This window comes from Delphinapterus leucas, chromosome 15, assembly GCF_059928025.1.
Source record: "Delphinapterus leucas isolate spDelLeu-1000000601 "Yukka" chromosome 15, BTC_Dleu_Yukka2, whole genome shotgun sequence".
Taxonomy (NCBI): Eukaryota; Metazoa; Chordata; class Mammalia; order Artiodactyla; family Monodontidae; genus Delphinapterus; species Delphinapterus leucas.
The window spans coordinates 25,475,768-25,498,070 of NC_143143.1; the positions used below are offsets into that span (position 1 = coordinate 25,475,768).

The 22,303-nt window shown below is 49.9% G+C and overlaps 1 protein-coding gene across 3 annotated transcripts in view; it reads left to right on the forward strand.

The window, feature by feature from the left end:
• MYH11 (myosin heavy chain 11) overlaps positions 1-22,303 on the forward strand; it is a 127,970-nt gene that overhangs the window by 84,595 nt on the left and 21,072 nt on the right. For all 3 annotated transcript variants that reach the window (XM_022552363.3, XM_022552364.2, XM_022552366.2), the window contains 17 exons: positions 1,018-1,113; positions 3,165-3,283; positions 4,877-5,029; positions 5,958-6,131; positions 7,108-7,281; positions 8,652-8,766; positions 11,451-11,644; positions 13,021-13,142; positions 13,269-13,338; positions 13,503-13,663; positions 15,042-15,150; positions 16,882-17,013; positions 17,105-17,311; positions 18,278-18,415; positions 19,506-19,629; positions 20,310-20,481; positions 22,022-22,234. In XM_022552363.3, coding sequence (XP_022408071.2) covers positions 1,018-1,113; positions 3,165-3,283; positions 4,877-5,029; positions 5,958-6,131; positions 7,108-7,281; positions 8,652-8,766; positions 11,451-11,644; positions 13,021-13,142; positions 13,269-13,338; positions 13,503-13,663; positions 15,042-15,150; positions 16,882-17,013; positions 17,105-17,311; positions 18,278-18,415; positions 19,506-19,629; positions 20,310-20,481; positions 22,022-22,234 — 2,473 coding nt within the window. The remainder of the gene's footprint in view (positions 1-1,017; positions 1,114-3,164; positions 3,284-4,876; positions 5,030-5,957; positions 6,132-7,107; positions 7,282-8,651; positions 8,767-11,450; positions 11,645-13,020; positions 13,143-13,268; positions 13,339-13,502; positions 13,664-15,041; positions 15,151-16,881; positions 17,014-17,104; positions 17,312-18,277; positions 18,416-19,505; positions 19,630-20,309; positions 20,482-22,021; positions 22,235-22,303) is intronic.

Genomic DNA, 22,303 nt, shown 5'->3' on the forward strand with positions numbered 1-22,303 from the left:
AAGTCCTGGGTGATTTGCACCTGAGTTAATCTAAAGCCACGCATTTGCATTAATCAATCCTCCCTCTATTATCCATCCAACCAACCAACTATCCATCCATCCATCCATCTATCCATCTTCTTACATCTATATATTCATCAGTCCATTGATTGATCCATCTATTATCTATTCATTCATTGATCCATCTATCATCCATTTTCCTTCCTTTCATCCATCCATCAATTCATCTTCCAACCATCCATCTTCCATCCCTTCCCATGTGTCTGAACACACCTGTGTAACTAGTACCTTTTATAACTAAGAGAACATGAATACCACCAGACCCCGTGAAGCTCCATCTTGTTCCTTCTAGTAGCTTCCCCCAGTCAAGGATGACCACCATGCTGACTTCTAACAGCATAGTTTTGCCCATTCTTGAACGTTCTGTAAATGGAACTTACATAGTATGTTCTTGTTTGCATTTGGAGTCCTTTGTTCAGCATTAGTATTTGTGAGATATACAGCAATTTTGTTGTTTGTAGTCATAAATCATTCAGTCTCCTTGCTGTATAGAAGGGGTTGACAAACATTTTCTGTAAAGGGCCAGAGAGTAAATATTTTAGCCTTGGTGGGCCATACGATCTCCATGGAAACGGTTGAACTCTGCCATTAAGCATGCAAACCGCTATAGACAATATGTAAGTGAATGAGTGTGGCTGGGTTCCATTAAAACTTTATTTACAATGGCAGGCATTGGGCCGGATTTGGTCCACTGGCTATAGATTGCCATCCCCTGCTGCATAGTATTCCACTGTAGGGCACAGTTTTTAGCAACCATCCAAAAATATTCTGCTCCTCCCAGCCAGGTTTTCTCCCCTCTTAGGCAGGAATTGGGGTGCTTTGGCTTTCTCCAAAAAGCTCAGAACTGAGTCTTTTTAGGGGAAAGATGTAGGCTGGCTCTGGGTCCTCAATGACCTTTAGACTCCAAACCTTGGGATTGGCACTTGTGTCTTATCTGTACTTCTCTCTTCACTTCAGCCATATTGAAGGTGGTGTCATCCGTCCTGCAGCTTGGGAATATTGTCTTCAAGAAGGAAAGAAACACAGACCAGGCGTCCATGCCGGATAACACAGGTGCTTGCTGCTTTTTCATAATAACTGATGACTTTGGTGATGGGAGGGAAGGTCACATTGTCTTTGGTTATTTTTCTGGATGAGGTTATCTGGAGCATTAACAAGAACTAGACTAGGTTATTATCACTTAATTCTCTCTTTTTTCAAACTTTTCACTGCTTAAGATCCTACGTGGAAAGTTCTTGAGTCAGAGAGTGGGGGGAAAAAACTAAGTTTTGGATCAGACAACATCCTTAGGGAATGCCTCTTCTAAAAACCCCACACTCATTTGTTTTATTAAACAAATATTTTTGAGCACCTGCTATATGCCGGGCATGGGGATACAGCAGGAAATGAGACAGGGACCACCCCATTTCTTATGGCATATACGGTCTTGTTGGGGAGACAGACCTCACGTTTCCCTGCAGATGGGATTGTTGGATAAAATAAAGGATGCCCAGTGAAATTTGAATTTCAGATAAACACTTTTGATAGTAAGTATGTTCTAGGCAATATTGGGGACATAATTATACTAAAAAGTGTTCATTGTTTATCTGAAATTCAAGTTTCACTGGGCTTCCTATATATTTTTCCTAAATCTTAACAGCCCTACCTGCAAATAAGCAGTGTTTCGTGTTTTGAAAAGATGGCCTGGCTACCACCATGCTTGTTGGTGGCTGATGCAAAAGGATGACATAGGTTCCCAACGTGCTCACCTGTGGCCTCACATCGCCGTCTCAGGCTGTATATTGGGTTGCTTTTCCAAGCTCCCAGTTTGACTGCCAGTTGTTTCTTATGTGTTACACTCCCAGATATAGCAAGTTAAAGGAATCCTCGCTCTGAGGAGAGACCCTCAGGGAAAGAGAAACCAAAAGAGCACCCTTGAAAAGAGATGGTAAAAAATCCTAAAACTACACATTTACCGTCCACCTCACACATCCAAACTGTCGTGTATCACTAGTCTTCACGTTAAGGAAGCAGCTAATGGACTTTTTTTTTTTTTTTTTTTGGAGAAAAAGTTTTTATGCAGAACTACATGAATACAGCAAGAACCCACATGTTCACCATTCAGAATTGACATTTGTGAATATTTTCAAATACATCTTTGTCTTTAGAATGAAGCAAAACACAGTATAGAGAAGACTGACATCTCTTATTCTCCCAACTGAGTCCCTGAACCTCCTGGCAACCACAATTGTACTGTACCACATACCCTTCTGGTTTTATGTTTATAATTTCACACACATGTATCCGAACAGTATGCAGTGTTGCTTTGTGAGTGTGTTTTTAATTTACATGAATGATGTCACTCTGTAGGCATCATTCTGCAACTTTTTTTTTTTACTCTGCACTCACAACTGTCTAGATCAGGGTTTCCTAACAGTAGCATCCCCTAGTGTGACAACCAAAAATGTCTCCAGATATTGCCAATGTCCCATGGGAGCAAAATCATTCCCAGCTGAGAACCACTGGTCTAGAGAGAAAGAAAAAGCCAGGTCATTGCTTTAACTGCTATTTGGTATTCCATCTTATAAAAATACTGTGATATATTTGTTTGCTCCCTTATGAATAGACATTTAAGTTGTTTCCAATATTTCTTCCACTACATACGCTACAACATATATCTTGGAATGGTGGAACAAATGCTTATTGAATTTAACTATATGTCATGTTCATACCTACCTCATTTAATCCCATTGATAACCTAACAAGGTACCAAATAGCTGATCCTTTTTGTAAGCAAGAGCCTGGGAAGCTAAGTAGCTTTTCCAAAATCACATGGCTAGGAAGTGGGAAAGGAGCAAGGATTTGAACCTAGTTCTGACCCTAAGCCCCCAATTGGGGCCCACCTCCAACCCAGCCGCATCATTGCCTCTTTTAGCCAAACACTGGGGGTGAGATCACTAATGACAGCAGTTTGTAGGACTCTTTCATGCTATGTTCACTATCATGCTCCATCTCACCAAGGAAAAACCAATGTATTCACAGATCACAAATATCCCATGTTATGTGCCTTCTTTCCAAGCCTGCACTTTTGTGATACACTTAATATGCTTCTTTTCTCCATCCAGCTGCTCAGAAAGTTTGCCACCTCATGGGAATTAATGTGACAGATTTCACCAGATCCATCCTGACCCCACGTATCAAAGTCGGGCGGGATGTGGTACAGAAAGCTCAGACAAAAGAACAGGTAAATGATGCATTTGCCATTTATTCCTGCACTTGTCATTTATTCCTGCAGAATCTTCCATCCATCCAGCCCTCTAGCCATCCATCCATCCATCCATCCATCCACCCATCCATCTGTCCATCCATCCATTCATCTGTTACCTAACCAAACTTGGGTCCACTCACCAGCCACACAGCAAAGCCAATTTGCTGACACTGAGTTGTGGTGAAGGAAAGTACAGAGTTTATTGCAGGTGCCCAATGAGGAGAATGGGTGGCTCATGCTCAAAAGACCTGAACTCCCTGGTGGCTGCCAGGGAAGGGCTTTTATTGTTTTTGTTTTTTTTCCTTCTGCACTACACGGGCCTCTCACTGTTGTGGCCTCTCCCGTTGCGGAGCACAGGCTCCGGACGTGCAGGCTCAGCGGCCATGGCTCACGGGCCCAGCCGCTCTGCGGCATGTGGGATCTTCCCGGACTGGGGCACGAACCTGTGTCCCCTGCATCGGCAGGCAGACTCTCAACCACTGCGCCACCAGGGAAGCCCAGGGAAGGGCTTTTAAAGGCAACATTTGGGGCCAGGGTTGCAGGGGGCGTGACTTTCTTCAGATTGGTTTGTGGTGAGGTAACAGGGTGGTGTTCCCGGCATCTTAATCATCGACCTTCTGCTTCCAACTAGTCTGGGTTCTATGCACTTGTGTATGTAGTCACCATCCTCCACCTGGGTGGGGGTCTTAGTTCCTGCAGAACAACTCAAAGACTGTATCACATTCAGATTGTTATGTGTATCCCTTGAGGAGGAACTAGGACTCTGTTTTATCCCTGCACTATTGTTTCTTCACGGCTTTTCCTTTGTTTCTGCATTCCCTCACTTCCCTAATTAGTAACTCCTTGAATCTGCTCTTTGGAAATCAGGGAAGGCTTAGGAGCCCTTTCTCTACAAACAAAAAACAGGGGACATGGAGGGGCTTTTGTACCTGTCAAGGCCCCACAGGGTTCTGCTCAGTTTTGGCCCCCATCCCCGCTCCAATCCTGAGTGGAACAGGTACAGTACGAGAATGGGAATAAAATTTTGGATAGAGAGATTAATCATAAACTCGGCAGAGGAACTCGGTTTTAGGGGGACTTGGTTTCACATCCATCCATCCACCCATCCATCTTTGTATCCCTCATCTATCCAATACTAGAATAATCAAAGTCCTATGTCAGGTTTTGAAGATACAACACTGACTGCATAAGAACAGCAGAGTTCCTCACTCCTGACCTCATCTTGAGCTCTTAATTGAAGGTACGAGGTCTGAACTATGTTTTGGAAATGACTGTATACCCTTTCTAGGGGCAGGACTGACCGCCTCTAAATGATCACTGGGATGGAGCAGACTCCACTTTGTTCCAGGTCCCTCTGACAGGAAGTGATTATTATTCACATTGTCATTCCTAGGTCTGACCACTCCGCCCCTCATTGCTGGTTGTAGAGATGGTATAGTTTCCTTTTCTTTGTTTATTTTTTAAGGACTGATTATAGGTAGAGGGAAAATAAAAATCCAGGGCCACCAGCCAGGCCCATGTAAAAACACAGCCCATTGGGAGTAACCATGTCCTCTCGCCCCCCTGTAGGCAGACTTTGCAATAGAGGCTCTGGCCAAGGCCACTTATGAGCGCCTTTTCCGCTGGATACTCTCCCGCGTGAACAAAGCCCTGGACAAGACTCACCGGCAAGGGGCTTCATTCCTGGGGATCCTGGACATCGCTGGATTTGAGATCTTTGAGGTACGGCTTGGCAGGCTCATGACAGACATGGTCTCGGTTCTCTGGAAATTAGCTTCCACTTGGAGAAATCACTATTTTGGAGAAAGGCAGGTGGCTACTATAGGGTGGGAGACTGTCTAGTTAAGGTTAAATCCTTGAGGGTGTAAGAGACAGAAATCCAATGGGGAATGTATTGGTTTCTGAAACTGAGGCCAGAGGTACAGCTGGATCCAACAGGCAGGACCTGAACTCCTGCCATCTCCCTCTCTCCGCCATCCTCCACCTTGGCTCTATTCTCAAGCAGGCTCTCCCCTCATGGTGGCAAGATGGCTGCCACCGCTCCACACTGCCTCTCAGTTCCAACCAGTTCCAATTCTTTCCAACAGTTCCACCCAAAGTCTTGGAATTGAGTCTTATTGACTCCTACCTGAGTTGGGCCACATGTCACCTCAGAGCCAAGCACTGTTTTTCGGGTCTTTCAGTACTTCATGGAATGTAACATGCCTCCTGGATCCCACTCCCATGGGTTGGAGGGAAGTTCTCAGTGAAAGGGAAGATGTTGAGATTGACAGATATTCCAGAACATATCTACTATGGAATTACTCCCTCTCTGAGCCTCAGTTTCCACATCTGCAAAATGGGGTGATGAAATACCTTACACGGTTATTCTATCCATAAATCATTGTGCAGATGGAGATAAGCATCCTTAAAACCACGTGTGTCCTTAAAACCATGTGACATGAGAATAAGTAACTTTTGCCAGCCCTCATGAACCCTGGGCAGCCTTCACTGGGGCCTGAGACCTCTCTGGGTGCTGAAATGGCACAGCAGGCTTGTGGAAAGTGTGTCCGGCATGGGGCTTTCTCCAGCACGGAGCTTCTCCGGGGCCCCAAGTCCTCTGACTTGTACCGCGATGCTCACGGGGCCTCCCCTGGTGTCATGTGCTCAGGTGAACTCGTTCGAGCAGCTGTGCATCAACTACACCAACGAGAAGCTGCAGCAGCTCTTCAACCACACGATGTTCGTGCTGGAGCAGGAGGAGTACCAGCGCGAGGGCATCGAATGGAACTTCATCGACTTCGGGCTGGACCTGCAGCCGTGCATCGAGCTCATCGAGCGGCCGGTAAGGCCCCACCTCACACTCGCACGCAGCCGGCACGCGGACCCTGCACACTCTCTGTGGGGCACGGCTTCCCCCCTCACTGAGTCCCAGAAGCCTGTAAACTGAATCTTTGTGAACTAAGTCACATTGTCCCTTGACTCACATTTTCATATCAACGGTATTTCCTTTTTTATTCCTCCCCTCTCCTCCCCTCCCCACCACGACCATCCCTCCCCTTCCCATCTCTCCCAGTCATTCATTCCCAAAGGCAAGGATCTTGGTTTTTTTCACTGACCCATTCCAAACTCCTAGAACCATGCACATAATAGGTACAGAAGAAATAATTATTGAATGACCATTTACTGAGCACCTACTATGGGCTGGGCCCTCTCTTTAGGGGCTGGGGATGTAACAGTGAATGAGATGGATGCAGTCCCTGCCCTCCTGGAAGAGCGGATAATGAAACCAAACAAAAGAAGCAACTAAAACCCCTGATAAGGCCAACACAGAGAGTGGTTTAGGAGTGCCTGCTTTGGACAGAATAGTCAGGAAAGGCTTCTCTGATCTGAGTCCAAAAAGTGAAGGCCATTCCAGCAGAGCAAATGGCATGTGCAGATCTGGTGGTGCTCCTGACACCTTAGTTTAAAGTGTCTCAGCCACAGAGAAGCACTTTACTCAAAGGAACCCTTAGGTGAATTTATACGTAAAGGAATGCATTCCTTTGCTAGAACTCTTTGTGATGTTGTGTGTGTACTGCCCACAAGGGGGCAGCAGCAAGCATGTTCTGTTGGGGCTGGCCCTTCCCTAGTGCTGGTCCACTGGGCACATCATTCTTTGAGGATAGATTGGGGGAGCTGGGGTCGAGGGCATAAATCCACCTTTATATGTAGGTAGATACAGTAATGGAGCCTATGCGTGTGTTTGGGTGACCGGCTCTTCCTGGCAAGCCTGAGGTTTGGGCATCCTTGCTATGGTCTGCCCTGCTTGTCTTCCACAGAACAACCCTCCAGGTGTGCTGGCCCTGCTGGACGAGGAGTGCTGGTTCCCCAAAGCCACAGACAAGTCCTTTGTGGAGAAGTTGTGCTCGGAGCAGGGCAGCCACCCCAAGTTTCAGAAGCCCAAGCAACTCAAGGACAAAACTGAATTCTCTATCATCCACTATGCCGGGAAGGTACCAGCTGAATGTCCCAGGGGTCTCTCTGTCCCAGGGGATCCAGGCGGGATGCTCAGAGTAGGAGCAACTTGCGAATGGCAGAACCCAAAGACATCTGGTATAAATCAAATCCCAACCAAGTCTTATACATGATTTGTCTAAGCATCAGTAAGGGACAAGATATAGAGATATAACATATAATAGAAAGGCTAAGGTATATATAATACATGTATCTTAGAGACATAGAATATATAATGTAGTGGAGAGGCTAATATATATGTTGTATGTTATATACATATATGAGATATATAATATAATATATTAGAGAGGCTACTGTATACAGCTATTATATTAGCTTCTCTAATACACTCCAACCTCGGTGGCCAGGCAATTCTTTCTTGTATAGACTCTAAATCCTTCCTGCTACAAGTTAAACCCAACAGGAAGGGCCAACTGGAATGGGGTGCCCAATAAACCCACTTTTGAGTCCAACAGGAATCTCCTTTATCATGCCCTTGGGTTTGCCATTGCCAGCCTGTGCCACCCAGGGAAATCTGCGATGGCTGTCTTCTTCTTCCTCCTTCCTCCTTCCTCCTCCTCTGCCTCTGTCATCACTGTCATCATGTTATAGCTCGTGATGTACGGGACCTTCTCCTATGGCTCCTGAGGGTCCTGGATAATGTAGAAAAGACATAGCTCAGCCTGACTTGAAGAATCTTAAGAGTATTTTATTGACTCCCCAGTATATTCACTGGGGACAAGCAATGCCCTAAACCAGGGATTGGCGAACTACAGCCCAGGTGCCAAACCCAGCCCACAGCCTATTTTTGTAAATAAAGTTTTATTGGCACACGGTTTAGCTCAGGCCTGGGCCATCACAGTTAAAACCCACATCCTGTAAGAGCCCACCAGAGCTATTTTATCAGTTCCTTCCATTTCATAGTCAAAATAATAAAATTTAAAAGAGGTCCCCAAATTTAATTTAAAAACCAGATTGTTGTCAAGCCTTCACTGGATGAGAGGGGAACTTTGGGTGTGAGGGGAGGGTATTCACCACCAGCAGAGCTCCACACCTTTTGGAAATCACAGGCATCGTGCTGGGCTCTGGAAAAGGGAGGCTGCCAGAGGAGGCTTACTAGGAGAAGGCAAGGATAGAGACGAAGCCTTCCTAGCAAAGGCTACCATGGCTGATGCCCTACTGTGCACAGAGCCCTTTAAAGTTCTGACCTATTGGTCTCTTCATTGATGTTTGCGGATCCCATCATGGCAACCACTAATGTTTCCTCTCTGACCTCGGAAGATCCGGGAGGGAAACAGGAGGACTGGAGCCCTGCCCTTAGTCCATAACTGAAGCAGGAGCACCTGACCGGTGGGGTGGTCCTTGGCAGGTGGACTACAATGCAAGCGCCTGGCTGACCAAGAATATGGACCCGCTGAATGACAATGTGACTTCCCTCCTCAATGCCTCCTCGGACAAGTTTGTGGCCGACCTGTGGAAGGACGGTAAGGCCCTGCCTGCTGAAGCAGGAGGACTGAACTCCCTCCAGCCCCTTCCAGCTGCCCCTGATTCCCACACCTGCTCCCAGGAGGGGCGGGCCTTTGTGCGGTGGGGGAGAGGGCAGTGTTGGCAGGTGCTAATGATGTCTGATTGACACATTCAACAAATTCCTGAGGCCCTCAACCCCACGCCTGGACCCCAGGGAGAAGGTCCTGAGTCAGGGCTCAGGCACTGATGGAGGAAGTATCCTAGAAGGCATGTTGGGTCAGAAGGCCCCTCTGGAGTCAGAAAGGCTTAACTGAATTCTCTTCTCTGCCATGTACCAGCTGTGTGATCTTGGACAAGTCACTTGACTTCCTTAAGCTTCCCTGTCCTCATTGCTAAAGCCAGAAAAAAAAAAAATAATCCCCTACCTCCCCTAAGATTATTGTGAGGGTGAAATGAGATCAGCGGGGCCAAGCTTGACCATGGATCAGGATCTCCTGGAAGGCTTGTTAAAACTCAGATGATCGCTGGGCCTCCTCACAGGGATGGGGCCTGAGAATTTGCATTTCTAACAAGTTCCTGGGTGGTGATGATGCTGCTGGTTTGGGGACCACACTTTGGTTCCCTTTAAGAATTAGAGAATAGATAATCCAGGTGAAGTACTTAGCATCTGCTGGCCCATAGCAGGGACTTAGTATATATCGGCTGCTGCAATGACTATTAGGGGTGGTGGGCTTTACTGCTTTTGTTCCTGGACCTCGGTGCCCACAGCAGATTTCACTCTTGACACACAGCCTGTGGGCCTAGGGCCTACAGGACTGGCTGCCCTTGCTTTAGGCATGGGGTTCAGTTCTGCCAACATTTCCTGGGTGTCAAGGCCCTGGGATGGGGTAACAGCATCTCAACCTGGGTCATACCTCACACCTAGGACTCATGATGAACTCAGCAAGTCCTTCCTTCAAGGAGCCACAGTCTTGTGGGAGAGGCAGACAAACAAAGACATTATTACATGAAGCCTAGTTGAGCACAAGGAGCAGAAATGGTGGGGTCCAATGCCAGTGGGGTTGAACCCCACAACACCATCAACCAACTGGATACAATTGACTATACCTGTAGTCTGTGTTGTCCAACAGCAGAACACATGTTCTCCTCAAGCTCATGTGGAACATTCACCAAGATGGACCACACTCTGGACCCTAAAACACACCTTAACAAATTGAAAAGAATAGAAATCATACAATGTCTGCTCTTAGACCACAGTGAAATTGAACTAGAAATAACAGAAAGAGGGCTTCCCTGGTGGTGCAGTGGTTGAGAGTCCGCCTGCCGATGCAGGGGACATGGGTTCGTGCCCCAGTCCGGGAGGATCCCACATGCCACGAAGCGGCTGGGCCCGTGAGCCATGGCCGCTGAGCCTGCACGTCCGGAGCCTGTGCTCTGCAATGGGAGAGGCTACAACAGTGAGAGGCCCGCGTACCACAAAAAAAATAACATAAAATAACAGAAAGATAACTGAAAAATCTGAAAATATGTGGAGGTTAAACAACACACTTCTAAATAACACAATGGGTCAAAGAACAAATTCCTTTGACCCATTGTGTTATTTAGAAGTGTGTTGTCATTTGTTAATTTTCTCAAGGGAAATTTTAAAATGTTGAACCAAATGAAAATGAAAACACTACTTATTAAAATTTGTGGGATGCAGCAAAAGCTGTGCTTTGAGGGAAATTTATAGCAATGCCAGGATTGGGCTTGGTATGTGCAGCACCTGCTGGGCCAGTGGGAGTCTCTCATTCCATTCTGAAAGATAAAGAGTCTTGGTGGTGATAATAGTAATAATAATAATAATAATACCACCACCCACTCTTTGTTGCTTTGTTGAGCCCTTACCAAAGTGCCAGATTCCTATGTTGGAGTGTTTGCTATGCCTTCTACCCAGAATATTCCTTCTCTTGATATCTGCCTGACTACTTTCTGGTCTCTACTCAAAAATATCAGTTTATCAGAGAGACACCCCCATCATGCTAAGAGATCACCCCCATCACTCCCAACCCACCTTAACCCTGCTTTATCTTTCTAAGCACACCTTCACCACCCCAAATATTATATACCTACATGTGTGATCATTGTCTGCTCCTTCCATTAGAATATCCATAGAATATGAGCTAGGGTCAGGGGGACACAGGGTCTGTGTTTTGTTCACGTCTGTATGCCCAGGGCCTGACACACAGTAGGCTCTCAATAAATATTTGTTGGTGGATGAAGGATTGAAGGCAGGCAGGGAAGTAAGCACTTCGCATGCCTTATTCGCTTATTCCTGCCCTGGGAGGTAGATGCTGTCATCAACTCCATTTCATAGAAGGAGAAACTGAGGCACAAAATGACGCTAGGCCAAGGCAGTGGCAAAAGCAGGATTTACTCCCACGTCTCTGTGACAATGTCAGAGAGAATTTGTTCTTTCTGTCACTTAAGAGCTCTCGGGGTCTCAGAAATAGATAATATAGTACTTGGAAAGCAAAGCCCCCTGTGCCTCCATTTACCTGCCTCTAGAGGGAAGGTGTTGGCTGGCAGAGGAAAGAATGGGGAATGGTGCCCACAAGGGAGCAGGGGACCTGAGGTCTCAACCTTCCAGGCTGGTACCCTGGCCTGCTGTGGAGGTTCAGGTTCCCTGGGTGGGCCGACATCACCCTTCGTGTGCCCACAGTGGACCGCATCGTGGGCCTGGACCAGATGGCCAAGATGACGGAGAGCTCGCTGCCCAGCGCCTCCAAGACCAAGAAGGGCATGTTCCGCACCGTGGGGCAGCTCTACAAGGAGCAGCTGGGGAAGCTGATGACCACGCTGCGCAATACCACCCCCAACTTCGTGCGCTGCATCATCCCCAACCATGAGAAGAGGGTGAGGCTACCACCCGGCTCTTGGGGGGTCAGAAGGTCCCCCCGGGACATCATCAGGGTCTGTGGGGAAAGGGAAGGCAGACCGGGGTACAAGGGCTGGAGGAAAGCTTGACCACCACCCCACCACCCCGAGGGCTCCATCTGACATGGGTAAGAGGCGCTCATTTCCCAGCCTGGAGGCAAAAGAAGGCAAGGGAGGAAAGGAGAATGCACCCGGGGACCTTGAGCCCTGGAGTGGCTGCACAGGGTATCAGATCACTCATTCGTCCGTTATTCCAGCTAATAATTACTGAGCTCCACTTGTGCCAGGAGCTGGGGATACGGTGCTGGATAAATTATTGTCCTTGCCTGCAGGTTTCTTATAATCTAGGGCAGGGGTGTTTAGCTGGGGGCAATTGTGTGCCCTCCCTCCCCTGCAGGGGAGATTTGGCCATGTCCGGAGACATTTTTAACGGGGAGGGGGCAGTTACTGGCATCCAGTGCATAGAAGCCAGGGATGCTGCTAAACATCCCTCAGTGTGCAGGGCAGTCCCCCACCACAGAGAATTATCCAGCCCAAGATGTCAGTATTGCTGAGGTTGTGGGAGAGGCAGACAGCTGATACCCATGATGTTATCTGGGTAAATTATGAGAACACCAAAGAGCTGGGGCTCCCACTTGAGACTGGGGGCTCCGAGAAAGCTTCTTAGAGAATGGGAAGTTGGTGATCTTGAGAGCAGCGTGGGAAGGGCACCCTAGGCAGAGGGACCAGAATAAGCAAAAGCGTGGAGCTGAGAAATGAAGGGTCTGGGCAAGGAAACGCTAGGTGGGTCATTTTGTGTTGACGTGTGATGGTGTGAGGCAGGGATTGGGAAAAGCTGAGGCTGGAATTGTGGGTGGGGCTAGATTGTGGAGTTCCTGTGGGTGGACCAGAGCTTGGCCTTCCTTCTGTAGGATGCCATCGGGGGCTTTTAAAAGCAGGGGTATGTCATGATCAGATTCACATTTTAGAAACCAAATAAGGGGATAAGAGAGTCAGGACAGGGTGGGACGATAGTATGAAGCTGTTGTGATCATTGGGACAGGAGAAGATGGGGGTGAGTAGATGGCAGTGACAATGGTAGTGGAGAGAAGTGTGTAGATGGGGAGATATTTGGGAGGTAGGAGTCATAGAACTGGTGATGGACAGGAAGTGAGGGAGGGAGAAGTGACGAGGAGGAAGCCCCAGGTGATGCTAGTGCCACCAAGTACGAGAGGTGACACCAGAACCCTCAGCTGAGCTCTCACCTGGTGCCCCGTGATCCCCCATGGCCTGGCGAGGTGGGTCACCAGGCCTGAGATTTGGGGCTTGCTGCTCCCCGCGGCCCCGGCGGCCCACTGCCCTTTGCGTCTTTGCAGTCCGGAAAGCTGGACGCCTTTCTGGTGCTGGAGCAGCTGCGGTGCAACGGGGTCTTGGAAGGCATCCGAATCTGCCGCCAGGGATTCCCTAACAGGATCGTCTTCCAGGAGTTCCGCCAACGGTGAGCCCCTCACCGGGGCCGGGCATGGGTGGGGCAGCGGGTGGGACGGGGGTGAGCAGGCTGGGTGGAGGGACAGACGGACGACAGAGATTCACTCGGTCGGTGACTCCTGCCCTGTGTCTCAAGCTATGAGATCCTGGCCGCAAACGCCATTCCCAAAGGCTTCATGGACGGGAAGCAGGCCTGCATTCTGATGGTGAGCCCAGCCCCAGCCCCACCCCAAATATCCAACTGCAGACCTCCCGGCCTCTGGTGGCACTTCCCGCAGCTGCTCCGGGTGGGACCCTCCTTAAACACACTTAGCCCCTGGCCAAGTGGCATAGCCGAGAACGGAAACTCTCATCCTCCTTCCTTCTGCAGATCAAAGCCCTAGAGCTCGACCCCAACTTGTACAGGATTGGGCAGAGCAAAATCTTCTTCCGAACTGGCGTCCTGGCCCACCTAGAAGAGGAGCGGGACTTAAAGATCACCGACGTCATCATGGCTTTCCAGGCGATGTGTCGCGGCTACCTGGCCAGAAAGTAAAGACCCACGCACTATCGCCTCCCTGCAAACACAGACCAGAAATACAAAATTTCGCGGGCTTTCTGGCCTCATGTTCTGATTTTCTGATTCTAAGAGGCCATCTGCTCTAAGATGCATCATTGATTGAATGGCAGCCTTTCCTTGGGGGAGAGAAATGCTACCACTTTAAATATATGCACTAGTTATAAGGGCAGGGCAGGAAGGAGTTAAGACCATGGGCTCTGGAGAGTTAGACGTGGGTTCTCACCCTGGCTCCCCTACTTATTTGCTGAAGAACCTTGGGAAGGTTACTCTACCTCTGAGCCTCAGGAAAGTGAACATAATCATTCCTGCCTCATAAACTTCTTTTAATGAGGGGTCAATGAAATACTGCATGAAAAGGGTTGAGAACAGTGGCTGGCTATCATTTCAGAAATGTGAGAATATGATAAAGTGTCTGAGGAAAGAGTATTTGTGTCTATACCCCTATGTCCAAGTGGGACTCGTAAGGCAAAGTCTTAGAAGTCCTGATGCCCCCTCTGTTTTGGGAATCCTGGGGGCTGGGTGAGGGCTGCAGTTCCTCCATGAAACTCACACCCCAAACAGGACACAGGGGCTGGCAGAGTAGCTCTTGTCCAGGGCATATGTCTTCAGGAGGTACGGACCATGCACTCATATGCAGAGCCCTGACTGTGTCAAGCTGATTCATTGTCAAGTAGACCCAGGATGGTCAAGGCCAAATCTGGGGAGCTCTTGGTCCAGGGACAGACCTAAACTGTTAACTTTCATAACTAAATTCTCTGTTGCCACCCCTCCCACCTCCAGACTAACTGGGGCAATTTTATTCTTCAAATTCACCCACATCCAAGATGGCAGCCGCAATGGCAGCCGCACAGAGGCGAGAGGATGGTGCTCACTGTTCTTTGGTTTCTCAAACCCAGTAGCCCTTAAGTAGGAAGAGTGCTGGTTCTGTGTCAGGTCTGGGATTTTAAATTATCTGAGGAAAGGATAGGTTTGTCAGACACTCAGCTTTGGGGAAGATGTGGCACAGCTGAGGGTGTAGGACACCCCTTAGGAATGGTGTAGCATAGATCAGTTTCCTAGGTGTTGTCAGGACCACAGATCTGAATGCAGGGCATTTTGTGAGCCTTGGGTCTTCCTTGTCCACTGAGAAAGGCTCTGGCCTCCAGATGGTATACTTTTGCTGATGCTCAGAGCTTCCTGGAGAATCTGGGCTGGAGAGAATGGGGGACGTCCTTGTACAAGTCACTAAATCACAAGCCAAAGAGAAGCATCCTGCCTTCGGGATGCCGCGGGGCGGGATGCCATGACAACACAGTGAGGTGTGTGTTGAGCCAAGCAGGTCTTCTCACAGCTCCCCTTCCCTCTCCCCAGGGCTTTTGCCAAGAGGCAGCAGCAGCTGACGGCCATGAAGGTGATTCAGAGGAACTGCGCTGCCTACCTCAAGCTGCGGAACTGGCAGTGGTGGCGGCTCTTCACCAAAGTGAGTGCCTCCTTCTCCCACCCCCCACCCCCCTCCCAGTCCTTGGTCTTCACTTGGACGCTGTCCATGTGGAACTGGAGGTGATTGACAGCAGGTGTGCAACTGAGGGCTCGAAACCGAACCTTGCCCTTTGGCGATTCTCCGGGCCTGAGAAAGGCCCCCTCTTTGGCACATGGGTTACAGCCATGACCTTAACCCAGATGCAGAGCATTTCCATCACCGCGAGGATCACCTATTGCGCCTTTAGAGCCCTACCCACGTCCCTCCATAGCCCCAGCAAGCACGAATCTGTTCTCCATTTCTATAATTTTGTCATCTCAAGGATGTTATATAAACGGGGTCCTTCAGTATGTCACCTTTTGAGATGGGCTTTTGTCACGAGGCATCATTCCCTGGAGATCCCTCCATCCAGCTTGCTGTGTATATCCATTGTTTGTTTCTCTGGGTACAACTTGGTCTTGCAGCATCGCTGGCTGTCATGAGCCAATTGTGCAAAGACTTGCTCTGTAGGGACAGACATGGCTTTCTCTTAGGTGCCCTTGAGTGTGTAAATGGGCACAAACCTTTTTCACTGAGCAAGTATGTATTGAGGAACTACTGTGCACCAGACACGTGCAAAGTGCTAGGGGTGCCCTGGCCTCATGAATAGTCTAGTCGAGTGGGGAAGCAGAAGGGGTCAGCACAGGAACAATGCCCATGGCAGACTGGGGTCAGCGCAGGAAGGTAGCCACAGTGTGTCTGACAGGGGCTCCCCTAGTCCCAGTCAGGGCTTGAACACAGGAGTTAGGAGTCAGCTTGGTGAAGAGCAGTGAGGGGAAGCTGCTTTGGGAAATGTTCATCCCCACTGACCCAACTTCTAGAAAACTCTTCTCAGAAAACCATCTGAAATAAAGAAAATCAAGAATGAAGGGCATTCATTTACAAGAGCAAAATTTCCGTGCCCAGCCCTGGCAGACTGACTTACACCAGCTCATCCATCAATGGGATATTTTTCAACCATTAAAAATGATGGTTATCTAAAAATCAAGTTGTAAAGCTGATGGGACAGCATGGGGTGATAATTACCTTATAGCTTTTAGTAATAAAAGCAGCAAGTAGGGAATTCCCTGGCGGTCTAGTGGTTAGGGCTCCACGCCTTCACTGCCAGGCACCTGGGTTCAATCCCTGGTGGGTGAACTAAGATCCCACAAGCCGTGCGGCGCAGCCAAAAGAAAAAGCAGCGTGTAACACTGGGCAGCGTGATCTCAGGTATTTTTTTTCATGTGTAGGACAATGCTGAGAATGGGAGGTAGGATGTAGGAGATTTTTCTTTCCTTTTCTCTCTGGAGGGAAACATATCAGTTTGTTGGCAGCAGTTCTCTCTCAGGATGGGACTAAATGGGGGGAGGGGAGACTTTCTCCTTTCACTTTGCACCTTTTCCCATTGCTCTAATTTAGGATTTTTTCAATCTCAGCACTGCTGATATATTGGGATGGATAATTCTGTGTCGGGGGGCTGTCCTGAGCATTCTAGAATGTTGGGCAGCATCCCTGGCCTATATCCACTAGATGCCAGTAGCATTCCCCACCCCAGTTGTGACAGCTAAAACTGTCCCCATAAATTTCCAAATATCCCGTTAGGATCTGAGAGTGGGTAAAATTGTCCTTTGCTGAGAACCACTGATTTATTTATTACGAGAGTGTTTCCCTTGTGCCACAAAAGCAAGTGACGGGCTGACCCTCTGTGTGCAGGTGAAGCCCCTGCTGCAGGTGACGAGGCAGGAGGAGGAGATGCAGGCCAAGGAGGATGAGCTGCAGAAGACCAAGGAGCGGCAGCAGAAGGCAGAAAGCGAGCTCAAGGAGCTGGGGCAGAAACACGCACAGGTACCGGGCCGGGAGCCTGGCCGGGGCTGTGGAGGGCAGGACGCCTGCTCCTGTGGGGCTCACGGGCCGTCTCCCCACCCTCTGCATGCAGCTGACTGAGGAGAAGAACCTGCTTCAGGAGCAGCTGCAGGCAGAGACGGAGCTGTACGCGGAGGCCGAGGAGATGCGGGTCCGGCTGGCAGCCAAGAAGCAGGAGCTGGAGGAGATCCTGCATGAGATGGAGGCCCGCCTGGAGGAGGAGGAAGACAGGGGCCAGCAGCTGCAGGCAGAACGGAAGAAGATGGCCCAGCAGATGCTGGTAAGGCACTGCAGGGGCAGCCCTCGGTGGGTACGAAATCCCTTGACCCTCACGGCAGGCCTGTGAGGTGCATCTGACGTTGTATGTCCCCTTTGGACAGAGAAAGAGACTAAGGCTCGGAGAGAAACCGCCATCTGCCCACACAGGTCTCCTTGGAAGCCTGCTCAGTTCTACTGCCCTGCCTTTCATGTGCAAACACCTTTCTTCCTAATAGCAACCCTGGATGAGGGGTAATTGTATCAGTAAGCTATTGTTGCAGAACCAAAACACTCCAAAACTTAGCAGCTTGGAAATAACAAACATTTATCTCACACAGTCGTGACTCTTGAGAGTGGCTTAGCTGGGTGATTCTGGCTTACAGCCCCGTACAAGGTTGCAGTCAGGATGTCAGCCTGGGCTGCAGCATCTGAAGGCTGGACTGGGGCTGGAGGACTCACTTGCACATGGCTCACTCACGCGACTGTAGGCAGGAGGCCTCCGTTCCTCACTATGTGGGCTTCTCCATAGGGCTGCTTGAGTGCCCTCACAACGTGGCGGCTGGCTTTCCCCAGATGGAGTGAATGAAGAGACAACAGGGAGGAAGGTGCAAAGCCTTTTATAGCCTAATCTCTGACTTATACACTCCATCACTTCCTCTTGGTATTATTTGTTAGAAGCAAGTCACTAAGTCCAGCTGACACTCAAGGGGAGGAGAATTAGGCTCCACCTCTTGAAGGGAAGAGTATCAAAGAATTTATGGACATATTTTTAAACCACCATGGTATCTACTATCCCCATTTTACAGAGGAGGAGACTGAGGCTCCACAAAGAGAAGTGGTTTACCCAAACCTTTTCTTTGTGATGAAAGGAGATGGCAGAGCACTGCAGGGGGCCATCAGGCTAAGCCTCTGTATCCATGGGTCCCCAGAGCTCCGGGAGTGACTTTGTTTTAAGCAAGGCTGTGATTCTTTTCCTTCCCCCACAAAGGACCTGGAAGAACAGCTGGAGGAAGAGGAAGCTGCCAGGCAGAAGCTACAACTTGAGAAGGTCACGGCTGAGGCCAAGATCAAGAAACTGGAGGATGATATTCTGGTCATGGATGATCAGAACAATAAACTGTCAAAAGTGAGTGGGGTTGAGCGTCTTTGTTAAAATGACAGTCTCATGAGGGCTGAGGACTCCAGATGCCTTCCCTTTTTAGTCAGAGACAAGGTATTGAAGGCTGAGCAAGTAGTTACGTCCAGCATTGACGTGGCGGCCTTGTGACTGCCGTCTGGATGCAGGTGTGCCATGGATGGGGTCCCCGGTGGTCCCACCAGCACCAGGGCTGCCACGGAGCAAGTCTCAGAAACACCACAACCGATGGAACCCCCAAGTTGTACAAGGGTGGGAGGGCAATGCGCCTGGGATTCAGGGGCCCCTCTCACATTCTCACCGTCCATTTGCAGTTGGTAATAGGGGAACCAGCCGTCCTGGGACTGAAGGGTTTCTGGGATGTGGGACTTTCAGCCCCTAAGACGGAAATGTCCCAGTGTAAACCAGGATGACTAGGTCACCCTAGTCAGTAGCCACTAAGCAGCCCCACAGAGGCGGACTACCTTTAGTCCTTTGAGCTGGGCACCGACTGCAAGCCAGTCCGTATCAGGTGCAGGGCACGCACAGTGGAGGAGGACCCTGTCCTCGTAGGGCTTATATCCTAGTGAGGCAGCAAGTAGATAATCATACAAGCAAACGTTAATTGCCGTTGTGATCAGGACTCTGAAGGAGGTGTTCACCATCTTATAAGACCAGAGCACTAGGGGATGGGGGGTGGGATTCAGGGGAGGCTTCCTGGAGGAAGTGACATTTAAGTGGAAACCTGAATAGTGAGAAGCAGTTAGAAGGAGAGGGGGTGGAGGCACATCCCAGGCAGATGGTCCCGTCTGTGCAAGAGCCCTGAGGCTGGGAGGAGCTGGCCTGTGGTAGGAAAGGAAAGAGGGGCCCCCTGGCTGGGACATGAAGTTGAGGGATGGAGGGGCCTGAGATGAGGAGTAGTCAATCTTTGGAAATTATTATTGTTAAGGAACTTCTCTTTCCCCGTTGAAAACTCTAGGTTGCATTTGGTTATAATGTGGGCTTTCCTTTCAACTGTTTATCTGGAAATTACTAACAGTGAAATGTAGACCCTGGAGAAAAGGAAAAAATGAATGATATTTCTTTTTCTTTCCCCCCAAAGGAGCGAAAACTCCTTGAAGAGAGGATTAGTGACTTAACAACAAATCTTGCAGAAGAGGAAGAAAAAGCCAAGAATCTTACCAAGCTGAAAAATAAGCACGAATCTATGATTTCAGAACTGGAAGGTAAAACGGCTACCCAGTGATATTTTTTTTTGTTTTTTAAAAAATTATATATATATTTATTTATGGCTGCATTGGGTCTTCCTTGCTGCGCGTGGGCTTCCTCTAGTTGCGGCGAGTGGAGGCTACTCTTCGTTGTGGTGCGCGGGCTTCTCATTGCGGTGGCTTCTCTTGTGGAGCATGGGCTCTAGGCACGCAGGCTTCAGTAGTTGTGGCTCGCGGGCTCTAGAGCGCAGGCTCAGTAGCTGTGGCGCACGGGCTTAGTTGCTCAGCGGCATGTGGGATCTTCCTGGACCAGGGCTCGAACCCGTGTCCCCTGCATTGGCAGGTGGATTCTTAACCACCACGCCACCAGGGAAGTCCCCCAGTGATGTTTTGAGTGGACATTTTAAAAGTAGGAGTATCAGACAGGAACTTTGAGAACGGAAGATTATTGCAGGAAGGGGACAACCCTATCCAGCTGCCTGCTCACCCTTAGTGAACACACACGTTAATTCCAGAAGATGCTTGTCACCAGGACTGACTTTCCTTCCACAAGACAGTGGTGCCGGCGGGACAGTTACCAGTGGGGGGGATGTGTGAGTGTGAATTTCCTCCATGTGAAATGCCTGAGCAGAAAGGCTCGTCCTCCAGGGGTCTCTCTGGTAGTGTCCACCTCCTGAGGGGCCCTGGCTTTGTTGTAGTGCGGCTGAAGAAGGAGGAGAAGAGCCGGCAGGAGCTGGAGAAGCTGAAGAGGAAGCTGGAGGGCGAGGCCAGCGACTTCCACGAGCAGATAGCCGACCTGCAGGCGCAGATCGCTGAGCTCAAGATGCAGCTGGCCAAGAAGGAGGAGGAGCTGCAGGCAGCCCTGGGCAGGTAGCGAGGCTGGCGGGGCAGGTCCAGTGTGTGCTGGTGCCCTGAGGGCCACTGCCTATCTGCGGGGGCCTCGGTCTTCCTCCTCCTCCTCCTCCTCCAGGCAGGCCTCCATCTCATGCTAGGTGGCCCAGGCCAGGCCTCCCGGGTGCCTCCCAGTCCTGCTGCCACCTTCAGAACTTTGCCTTTGAATTTCTTCTCTTCCCTCCAAACTCCTCCTCTCTTCTCCCACTGTGTCTGCCTCTTGGGTGCCCAGCCTTTGTCGTCTACACCCCAGCTCTGGATTTCTGGTTGTGCACGGAGTCTGTTCTGTTGGCACCGCAAACACCACGGGTCTGAGGCTGAGAGGACCCTCCTGTCCCCCGCCCCCTCCTTCTGAGGTCCTTCTTTTTGCGAATGTGTCTCCTCCCTAGCTTTTACCCTCCTTCTTGTCCCACGCACAGCGTGCAGCAGTCCTCAGAGTCTGCCCGTCCCCTGAGGTGTGTCCCACACCCTTTCCTCTGTGCCCCCTTCTCCCAGCTCTGAGCTGGATTCACTCTAACGGCTTCCCCCCGGGGGTATTACAGCAGCAACAACTAATGGGTATTAGCCTGCTCGCCGTATGCTAAGTTCTGCTCAAGCAGGGTCTTTGCAGACACTTGGCCAGGTATGCGGCTGTTACCTCCATTCACTGAGGAGGAAGCTGAGCCAGGGGAGGTGAAGGGACATGTGACAGTCACCCAGCTTTTGAGAGACAGGCTGGGATCCATTCTCTGATTGATCCCCTGGCCAGCTCTCCCTCAGCCCGTTTGTACCATGTGACAGTGCGAGGGTGATGGGCCACCTCGTGCCTTCCCTCCTGAGGATCCCTTTCCATCCATCGTGGGCAAAACCAGAGGCAGCTCCACAGTGGTCAGGAGGGAGCTCCCTTCTGTGCCATTCAGACAAGGCTCCCCATGTCCCACACTGACCCCCAGTCACTGCCTCCCCCGGTTTTAACATCCCCCCCCCGCCCCACCCCCAAGCAGTGCCTGGCTAAGAGCTTTGCATGTAGCAGAACTCAGACGCTGAGCAGATGGAAGAAAGAATAAACCAGTAGTTGCCAGGGAGGAATAATTGTCTAACATTCAGAAAGCATCTATTAGGCTCCTAATGTAGACAAGGCACCTTGCTAGTCTGGGACAGTGCTTTGTATTGTCTATGTCTCTCTGTCTCTGCCTCTCTCTCTCTCTCTCTCTCTCTCTCTCTCTCTCTCGCTCACACACACACGCACGCACGCACACGCACACGTGCAGCATGACCTGTTTTTGTTTGTTTTTGTTTGTTTTTTTATGACCTGTTTTTTTACATCAGCCCTTGGAAACCACGTTTCTGCATAAGCCTCCAAACCGTCCAGCATGGCAAGAAGTGGTCTGTTGTATCTCGGGACATGAGCGAAACATGTTTTGATATGTATGGAACCCAAATGGCTGGTTCCATAAAGCCATTTTTGGCCACATTGTGGGATGGATAGCAGGGGGCTCAGGACCCCAGGGTCTTAATTCTGGGGATCTGTCCCCGGCAGGCTTGATGATGAAATCGCTCAAAAGAACAACGCCCTGAAGAAGATCCGGGAGCTGGAGGGTCTCATCTCAGACCTCCAGGAGGACCTGGACTCAGAACGGGCCGCGAGGAGCAAAGCTGAGAAGCAGAAGCGGGACCTCGGGGAGGAGCTGGAGGCGCTGAAGACGGAGCTGGAGGACACGCTAGACAGCACGGCCACGCAACAGGAGCTTAGGTGAGGGGCCCCCGCCCCACTGGCCCGCCACGCTGATGCGACGGTGGAGAGGGGCAAACCCGAGCAGAT